The sequence below is a fragment of the Chinchilla lanigera genome, unplaced genomic scaffold (assembly GCF_000276665.1).
Source record: "Chinchilla lanigera isolate Chin_1 unplaced genomic scaffold, ChiLan1.0 scaffold00157, whole genome shotgun sequence".
Classification (NCBI taxonomy): domain Eukaryota; kingdom Metazoa; phylum Chordata; class Mammalia; order Rodentia; family Chinchillidae; genus Chinchilla; species Chinchilla lanigera.
Window position 1 is genome coordinate 1510769 of NW_004955558.1, and position 9959 is coordinate 1520727.

The 9959-nt window shown below is 55.2% G+C and overlaps 1 protein-coding gene across 1 annotated transcript; it reads left to right on the forward strand.

Annotated features, from left to right (window-relative positions):
* Positions 1-1709: 1709 nt before the first annotated feature.
* On the forward strand, positions 1710-9754 carry Klk5 (kallikrein-related peptidase 5). The gene is made up of 6 exons (XM_005412727.2): positions 1710-1854; positions 2125-2208; positions 4808-5090; positions 5939-6195; positions 6279-6412; positions 9359-9754. The coding sequence occupies exons 2-6, from the start codon at positions 2136-2138 to the stop codon at positions 9509-9511; spliced, it is 900 nt and encodes a 299-aa protein (XP_005412784.1). The 5' UTR covers positions 1710-1854; positions 2125-2135; the 3' UTR covers positions 9512-9754.
* The last annotated feature ends 205 nt before the right edge of the window (positions 9755-9959 follow it).

Here is a 9959-nt window from a genome sequence, read left to right on the forward strand (position 1 = left end):
TAGGTGCCTAAGTTAGAATTTAAACACCAGGAGTCTGGTGCACTAAATTTTGTTCCTAACTGCTCTTCAGCACGGAAGCCTTCTTTTAATTCCAACATCCTTTAGGATCAAACACAGAAAGGTTTAAAGGTCACCCCCTTAGCTCACCCTGTTTGTGAAAGACGATCTCCACACATTTGGCGTTTGAGAAGCTTGCATGTCTAAGAGGATTTTTCCTGCAATAGGACAGCCCTGTGAGTTTAACATTTGCAATTTGTTTATGTGTGCTTTTTAAACTGGAATTATGCCAGGTTTGGAGTATTTGAAAGAATGTGACATTGATTGCATTTATAAATGCAATTTACTTCCTTCCTGAATTGCTCTGGACATTTGGTCTAAAAACTAAGAGACTTCCAAAAGAGATTAAATGCGTTGGTTTGAGAAATGTAGTTTAAAACATGCGAAGGCACTGGAATTAACTTGGCATGTAAAGGGGCCAAGCAAAACCCTGTAAAGATGCCAAAAAAGTAACTGTTACTGTACCAAGAATTAAATGTTTGTAAGCTGAACTTTAGAAGACCACAGAAGTGGGGAGGGAAATAGCAGGAAAGAATAGATTGCTAATCAGGCCACTTTAATGTACAAAATATCAATGCACATACATCAAAATAAGCCTCAAAGTAGGCTTGGATTTTAGGTTTTATTTTTTTTTTTCCTGTGCACCAAAACCAACCACAGGACTCTAAAACCTACCACCGGACAGGTGCTGGGTCGTCTACCTGAGTGAGACTTGGTTTCTGGCCTCGGGGGACCAGGGCGCAGCGAGGACAGCACCCTGAGTCTTTGTCGTTTTGTCTGGGTCAGATCTGTGTCTGGCCCCTGCCTGACACAGCTATCTATGGCTCTCCCTCCCAGTGAGGAGAAACCTGGCAGAGAGCTGGGGCCAACAGAAACCAGAAGCTGAACAAACACAGACAGGACGGGTGGCCCTCATCACCACCGCTCAGCTCCCAGCCCGATGCCCCATTTCCCAAACGGCAGAAGCCACCACCTCCATGTTGGCTCTGGCCCTCTTTTTCCATTAACAGGTGGCCCTGCCCAGTACCGTCACCCACGCTTGGCCACGCCAGGCATCAGGTGGGCCAAGGCACCGGCAGGGCCCCCAGGCTGAGCCTTATGTCTGTCTGTCCCCTGGCCTGCACCCTGGGGAAGGGGACAAGAAGAGGGACTTGGGAGGGGGAGGCTCTCTGCAAGGCCACCTGGATCTCCCCTGCCCCCAAAGCAGGACACAGAGAAAGAGAGACAGAAAGATACAGGAAGAGCAAAGCAGAGAGCCAATGGGGATAGAGAGAGGACAGAGAGAGACAGACAGACAGACATGGGTTCAGTGGGTTGCAAATATTGAGAGACTCAGAAAGTTTCCGTGGGAAAAGAAAACTCAGAGCTCTGATAGATGAGTCTGAAAAGCAAACGTGGAGAAAGAAGTAAGGAGAGAGACGGAGAAAGGCAGAATGAACGAAAAGAGCAGAGAAGAAAGAAATCTGTGCTTGTGCCTGGAGAGCGCCCAGAGGGGGTGAGAAGCCCTGAACAGCCAGTCCCCATCTCAGGAGACCCCTCCTCATCCCGAAGCCAGGCTGGCCGGGAGTGGCGCGGGGCTGGGGGCGGAGGGGGGAGGAGGCGGGACGAGCGATTACGGGCAGACTGACAGACTGACGGGGCGCCTCACTCCCCGGGAATGCGCCCCGGGGACCAGTGGGCGGTTATAACCCAGGGCCTGCAGGAGCTGAGAAGGAGGCTTTGGCAGGAAGGCAGCACGGGCTGAGGAGTCTGCAGCTGAGCCGGAAGCCAGCTCCTCACCCCAGACAGACGAGGCAGGTGAGCTGGGCCGGGGGTCCCGCGGCAGGCCGGGAGAGGTGCCCCAAGTCTGGCCGAATGTGGGGTGCACCCTGCGTCCCGGAGGAGGGCTGGCAGTGCTGACGACCTCTGCTCCCCATTAGAGGGCCCTGGGTCTCAGCTAAGCACTGAGGATGGCTGGGACCTTGTGTCAATACCCCGGGGCCTCCCTCCGTCCCCAAACACAAGGCAGGACAGGGAGGGAAGTGGGCTGAGACGCCCAGAGCCACCTCTGCATCCTGTCTCCCGCAGGTGCAGCAGCCATGGGTCGAGCAGCAGACCCCTGGATGTGGATGCTGGGCGCCCTGATCATGGCCCTGATTCTGGGGGCCACAGGTAACCGAGACCCTGGTGGGCATGCGCAGGACAGGGGGTGGCTGCCTGTGTGGACCCGACGGCTTGTCCCGTCCGTATTTGTAAGTGTGCATCTCTGTGGGGCCCCGTGACTGCCCGCACTTGTACTCGTGTGCTTGTGTGCGTGCCTGGTGCCGGGTCAAGCGCTGTGACACAGCAGTGGAGCTGGCCCTCTGAGGCTTGTGCGCGACTGGGGGTGTGTTCCCTAAGACTGTGTGCGGCTTTACAACCATGTGGGCGTGTGCGGCCCCAGGAAAGCTGCTGCGTGTTTGGCTGAGTGTGGCAACGCGGCTTTGTGTACCCCTGCAGTGTCTGAGCCTCTCCTTGTCCTGGTCCCTCTGTCGTGGGACTAGTGCAGCAAAATATGTGACAGTGTGCTTGCGGCAGCCGTTTGTGACCGCGTGATGTGGCTGGCGCCTATATCTGTGCCCTTGTGATGCCTGCCTGAGACTTTCTGTCCAGCGACAGGACGTGACTTTGTTTATATGAGGTTGTGTGAAGTCGCTGTGTATCTGGGCCTCCAGGCCCTACCTGAAAGGACCGAGTGTCCAGAAGTGGCTGTCACCATGACCGGGAAGGTGACCTACTGGCGCCATGACGTGCTGGGTACGGGCGCCCAAAGGTCCACTGAGCGTGACCCTGTCGCGTGTCACAGCGCTTGTGTGAACGCACGGGGCAGTCTCACCTCCGTGCACCCCCAGCAACCGTGCATGTCGCTGGGACTCCGGATGGGTGTGTGAGGCTCTGCAGGCCGCTCTGCGTGTGCCCAGACGGCTGTGTAACGTGCAAGGATGTCTGTGCCTCAGTTGCGTGTGCCCGGCCCTGACCACGACTGTGCGGCTGGAATGTGTTTGGGATGGAGATGATGCCAAGACTTCATTCTCCGGGGCATCGGCAAGAACAGCAAGCGTCGCTGGCCGGTGGGAGGACCGATGGCCGGGCAGATGTGGGGGTCTGCGGGTCTGTGCGGCGCCAACGCGCTGGTAGGAGGATCTGAGTCTCAGAATTAGAAAGCTGCCCTGCTTGTCTTCTCCTTGTAGTGCCCTTTTAATGGTTCTGCGCCCCCAACTCCAACTCCGCCCCTATCTCTGGCTCCGCCCCTTTCTTGGCCACTCCCCTGGGCCATACTCTCTTCTCTGGTTGGATCCCTGGGCTGCACCCGCCTTCCAGGCCCCGCCCCTGCCCCACCCCTTTCAGCCAGGCTCCACCCCCTTGCTGTGGTGCTCCTAAATCCACCTCCCCCCTTTCCTTTTCTGGGATCGAACCCAGGGTCTTGTGCATGCAGGTCAAGAACTCCACCAGTGAGCCACATCCCAGCCCAGTCAGGGCTCTTACCTGACAGATCATCGGATTATCGCAGTGACCTGGTTTTGTCCCCGCCCAGAGCCATTCCAAGCCCCTTGCTCATCTCAGGCTCTGCTGCCTCCAGCCCTGACACTTCTCACTGAGGCCTGACCCACTTCCTAACACTTGGCCCTATCCCTAAAGCCCTAGTCTGCTCCCCCACCGCCTTCTGAGCCCCAGCCCAACCCCATCCGCAGCTCTACCCCACCGCACCCCCAGCTCGTCCCATCCCATTCCATCCCAGCCCTACCCAAACCCGGAACTCCCCAACCATCAACATGAGCATTCTCAACCGGGCGTGGTAGCGCAGCACGTCTGTAATCGCAGCACTCAGGAGGCTGAGGCGGGAGGATTGTTTCTAGCTCAAGGACAGCCTGGGCTACAAAGTGAGCTCTAGGCCAGCCTGAACTGCGCAGCGAGACCCTGTCTCAAAAAGACAAAAAAAGTGTGGGGAGGGAACCGAATTTAAATATGGGCCATAAACAGACAATTCATAGGGAAAGAAAAAAAAAATGAGCATTGTCAACCCCAGACTATCCACCCTCAGCCTGAATCACCCCCACCCCAGCCTGGAGTACGACATGGCTAACCCATAAAACTCGAACCAACTCCACCCTCAATTTTACGTCAGAGCCCAACCCTAGACCCTTCTCAACTCCATCTTTATTTCCGCTGCATCCCAAACCTCCCTTAACCCGCACTTCTGAGTTCTAACCTGCAGTTCTGAGCCAACCCTAATTCTGTCTCCACACTGAGCCACATCCTAGCATGCACTTCCCTTCCTCCCTTCCTTCCTTCCTTCCTTCCTTCCTTCCTTCCTTCCTTCCTTCCTTCCTTCCTTCCTTCCTTCCTTCCTTCCTTCCTTCCTTCCTTCCTTCCTTCCCTCTCCCTTTCTTTTTTCTTTCCTTCCTCCTTTCTCCTCTATCTTTCTTTCTTTCTTCCTTTCTTTTTCTTTCTTTCTTTTGAGACAGGGTCTCACTAAGTCCGGAAACTGCCCAAACTGAACTCACAATTGGAATCCTCCTGCCTCAGCCTCCCAGTGTGCTGTACCATCACTCTGGGCTTGGGCCCTGTTCTCTAGGCTCCACCTCCATAGACCTGACTGGGCCCCACACCCTTGGCCCCACCCCGAATTCCTGGCCCCTCCCACACCACACCACAGTCCCCCCCAGCCCACCTCCCCTCCTCTGAAGTCTAAGCCCCGCCCTGAGCCCACCCGGCCCATTTCTGCCCTCAGAGCCTGTCCTTGCGAATGACATCTCCTGTGACAACCCCTCGGCCACCACCGGGTCCTCCGAGTCATCGGACAGCAGCCGGGACCTCGGAGGCGAGGCCGAGGCCGGGGAGGACACCAGGTCCGAGGACGACGACAGCAGCAGCCGCATCGTGAACGGGTCAGACTGCGAGACGGACTCGCAGCCCTGGCAGGGCGCGCTGCTGCTGGCGCCCAGAAAGCTGTACTGCGGGGCGGTGCTGGTGCACCCTCAGTGGCTGCTCACGGCCGCGCACTGCCGGAAGCCGTGAGTGGGGCGGGGCGGGGAGGCCCGCACGGCGGGACCGAGACAGGGGTTGGGGAGAGATGGGGGGCACGCCGGGGCGGGGCTGCCTTGGGCGTGGGAGTCGGGAAGGGCTGGGTGTGGGGGCGGAAGATGCTCGCGTCTGTGTCCAGTGGTTCGGCATGGAGGTGGGACCGAGATTGGCTTTGAAATGGGGGTGGAGCAGGATGCAGGGAAGCTGCGGGGGGACCGCGCTAGGGCTGGGGTCAGAGAGAGATGCCGGGCTGAGGAGAGCGCTGCGCTTAGGGTTAGGAAATGGGGGTAGGCGGCCGGGCTGCAGTCGGCGCGACTGGATTTGGGTTTGGGGACGCACACGCGGGGGATGGGTGGATTGTGAACGATGAGGACTGAGTCGGATTGGGCTTGGAGTTGGAGGGGGCCCCACTGGGGGCTAGGCGTCTGTGTGTCCATGATTGGCTCTAGAACTGGGGGTGGAAATAACGGTGGAGTTGAGATCAGGCTAGGAGCGGGAAGAGATAGAATTCAGGATGGAGTTAGATTTGAGTCTGTGGCGTTAGTGATGGCCACGCCCAAGGCTGGGGATTGAGGAGGGACTGGATATTAGCTCTGGGGCCATTGGTCAGCAACCGGGACCTCGGGAAGGGGATGTTCGTAAGCTCTGAGGTTGATGACTGGGGGATTTCACGTTGGGGGAGGGGAGGGCTGGTTGTGCCAGGTTGGAGGTGTGGTAGGACACGGGTCAGGGATGGCGTTGGGCTAGCGTTGAGGCTAGGGTGCAGCTGGGCTGGAATGAGCACCGGATATGGGCACAAGGACCAGGGCTCATGGTGACCCCCTACTGTCGTCCTCAGAGTCTACAGGGTCCGTCTCGGCCACCACTCCAGGTCTCCCGTCTATGAATCTGGACAGCAGATGTTCCGGGGAATCAAATCCATCCCCCACCCTGGCTACTCCTACCCTAGCCACTCCAACGACCTCATGCTCATCAAACTGAACAAAAAAATCCGCATCAGCCACTCGGTCAAGCCTATCAACATCTCCTCCCACTGCCCATCCGCCGGGACCCAGTGCCTAGTGTCGGGCTGGGGCACCACCAGCAGCTCCCAGCGTGAGTCCGGGTCCCTCCTGGCACCCACCTGCCTCTGCCCCTCTCTGCGTATCTCTGCCCCTCACTGTGTTACCGTTTGATAGACAACTTCCCCAAGAAGCTCCAGTGCCTCGGTGTCAAAGTGCTGAGCGAGGAGAAGTGTAAGGATGCCTACCCGGGACAGATAGATGACTCCATGTTCTGCGCTGGTGACAAGGATGCCAGAGACTCCTGTCAGGTGAGAGCCAGACGCTGGGCTTATTAAGCACCAGGAAGCCAGTGATGGCTGAGTTAGGGCTCCGGATCTCACCAGCTCAGATTCTGGAGCAGCAGTGCCCACAAAAATAGGATGTGAGCCTGCACATGTGATTTAAATTTTCTAATAGCCACAGCTTAAAAAGTAAAAAGAAAAAAAGCCAAGCATGGTGGCACACACCTATACTCCTAGCTACTTAGGAGGCTGAGGCAGAAGGATCGAAAGTTCAAGGCCAGTGTGGTCAACTTAACGAGACCCTGTCCCAAACTAAAAATTAAAAAGGGATAAAAGATAGGCCCCTGGGTCTCCAGTACTGCAAAAATACTACTGATAAAACAGGTAAAAGTCACATCAATACTTTTATTTAATTCAGTATCTCCCAAAATATCATTTCAAAAGGTAATTGATCTAAAACAGTTACAAAGGAGATAGTTTGTCTTCTGGGATTTTTCCATGTTGTCTTTGAAAGCCGGCATGTACTTTACACTGGCCCGGTGGCCCAGTTTCAGGAGTTCAGAAGCTCCGTGTGGCTGCAGGCCACTGTGTCAGATGGCACCTGCCTGGAAGGAGAGAACGAGGCTGTTCTGACGGTGGGACAGGGTGTACACCGCATTAAGATTTCATGTCTGCAGGGAATCTATATGACGACGTCTTTCCAACAAATGCTAAGGGAAAGCTTGAGGAAGGACTCAGCGTGCTAGGTACTCGATGAGGAGAGGATCTTGTACAGGGACAGTTGCTGGAAGAGCAAAAGAAAGCCAATTTAGGGTCAGCAGACTCTCCAGAGAGTGGTAAGGACAACCTGAAAATAAGACATGGCTTCAGTGTAATAAATAGCGAAGCAGTATTCACACATGTGGGGGAAGTGGCATTGTGCAGGGGCTGAGTCGCTCCAAGAAGCCAGATCCATGAAGGTGCGGGAGACAGGGGGAAACACATGTGGAAAGGCCCTGAGGCAGGAAGGAGGTTAACTGCTGAGAGGAGCGGAAGAAACAAGCATTTCTGAGAAACCGGATGTGGGGACAGGAGCTGAGGCTGAAGAGGTGAGTGGCAACCAACATTTAACAAATATTTCTTGGTTGCTAAAGCAAAGTGTTTCTGTGTCTCATGGAATCCCTCTTGAGGAAGACAAGTTAAAACTGTTTTTATTTTATATTATGATCAGTGTTCCTGAGATAGGGTCACACTATACAGTCCAGGCTGGCCTTGAACTATGGAGCTGAAGTTGGCCTCCAACTTAACAATCCTCCTGCCTCAGCCTCCTGAGTGCATTTGAGGTCCTAGGTGTGCACCACCAAACCTGGCCAGAAGTTAAAATGAAACAACCACCGGACGCCTCTCCTGCTCAGGTGGCCCTGCAGGATGTAAGGGAGTCAGGCTCCGATCGTTCTCAGGGTGCATTTCATTCGTAGTCTGGTGCCTGTTGGCTTAGTGAGCCGTGAACTCAGGTAGAGCCAGTCTCCTTCTGATGGCTGTGAAAAGCCCCACACAGGCCCTCAAGCCAGCTGGGAAATTGCAGGATTTTAAACCATGAAGCGTTCTGTGGTCCAGGTGGGTGTCTTGCTTTGCAAGAACTAAAGGTGCCCTTTCCAAGCAGTGTGTGGCCTGGGTGTGACCACTACCTGCCACAAGCAACAAGACTAAATAAAAGCACAGGTCGCGGTAGCAGGGACTGCTCACTGGACACTAACTCATTGTCAATACATTTAACCACCATTATTAGCCTTACTTTATGGCCAAGACTCAGGAAGGTTAACTAATGGCCTCCCATAACATCTCTGTAGTAACTTAAACAAAAACGAATGAGAAAGGCCCAGCACTCCTATAATTCCAGTTAATCAAATCAAAAATTAGAGCCCAGAAATGAAAATCAAAAATTAGAGCCCAGAAATGAAAGCACAGCAAAGTTGCACTGCGGAGGACCTCTGGTTGAGAAGCATCCACTGCAGAAGAGGATGGGGCAGCAGCCAGGCCTCCTGCTCCCAAGGGCAGACTTTCAGGAACATGAATACGACAGCAAGGAGAGCCGCTGTCAGAAAAGACAGGGGCTCTCCCCTGTAATTACAGGGGAGCATGGGGAGCTGGGAACAAGCAACTCCACTAGTCCAAGGGAGCGGTTCGCAGTGCAGGTGATTCTGTCCCTGGGGGCAGAAGGCCTAAGGACCCCTTTGGAGTCACAGCTGCAGGGAGAAAGGACCCCAGGTCAGGTGGTAGGAGCCCCAAGACTCTGCTGAATGCCCCCCAATGCACAGGGCAGAGCCATAGCCCTCTCATCCAGCCCCCAGGCAGGGTTGATGTTCGCTGAGTGTGGTGGCACAGACCTATGATCCCAGCACTCTGGTAGGCTGATGCAAGAGGACTGCAAGTTCTAGCCCAGCCTGGGTAATTTAGTGACTTACCAAGACCCAGCCTCAAAATTTTAAAAAAAAAATTTTTTTTTTTTTTTGTTTCAAAAAGCTAAGGTGGGGAAAAAAAAAGGCTGGGATGGTTGCAGCTCAGTGTGAAGGAGGTTCAATTCCCAGTACAAAAAATAAACTGGGATGAACTTGTGTCCAGGATGCGGGGAGAGGGTGTCAGCAGGGCAGGGTGTTGAGGAGGAAGAATAAACCACCCAGAGGTAGAAGGGAGAGCGAGAGAGAACGAACGGGCAGAGACACGAGAGACCTATGAGACCGGGGGATGTGGACTGGTCCTGACCCCGGGGAATGACGACGTGTGGACAAAGGGGTGTCCAGGAAGACAGCCTGGGAGGGAAGAGGGGGACATCCGGGGCCCTGGACATCCGGGGCCCCGGACACAGGGTAAAACCTTCACATTGCTCTCCCTCCTTCTATATCTGCCTCTGTCCATGTCTGCACTGTCCTGTGTGTCTTCTCGGTCCCTCTGTCTGTGTGTGGCTCGGGTCTCTGTGCCTCCCTCTCCCCGCAGGGTGACTCCGGGGGCCCTGTGGTCTGCAACAGCTACCTGCAGGGCTTGGTGTCCTGGGGTGACTTCCCCTGTGCCCAGCCCAACAGACCAGGCGTGTACACCAACCTCTGCCGGTTCAAAAAGTGGATCCACACCACCATCAAGAACAACTGAGTCCCCCAGGCCCAGAGACACCGGCATCTCCACTGCTGCAGGGCCACGCTCACCTTCCCGAGGACGCCAAGGACCGACTCCTCGGCTCTGGGTCAGGACGCCCTTCCCGCCAGCGGGACCCTAAGGACAGTTCCCAGAATATCCAGGGCGGGATTATATCTCCTACCTCCAGCCCAGAGCATCCATTGCAACTTTAACCATGACCCAAATTCAGTTCCTGAAATAAAACATCTCAGAAGTGGCCTCTGAGTGTGTCCCCTCCCTGCGCCGCCAGCCGCTAACCCCTCTGCGGTTGGCGTCTGCTCTTTCCAGTCCTCTGCTGAAGAGACTCAGCGTTACCCAAGCCGCTTGGCATTTCCTTCACGAATACTGACCTGTGGTGGGTAACACAGACCAGCACTCCTGCCTCGTGGAGCTTGGGGTCAGGTAGTGGAAGACAGAAAGTAAA

Coding starts and splice junctions, on each gene's coding strand:
- Klk5 (XM_005412727.2), top strand. CDS start 2,136: ATGGGTCGAGCAGCAGACCCCTGGATGTGGATGCTGGGCGCCCTGATC. Junction 2,209..4,807: donor CCTGATTCTGGGGGCCACAG/GTAACCGAGACC, acceptor TTCTGCCCTCAG/AGCCTGTCCTTGCGAATGAC. Junction 6,196..6,278: donor CACCACCAGCAGCTCCCAGC/GTGAGTCCGGGT, acceptor ACCGTTTGATAG/ACAACTTCCCCAAGAAGCTC.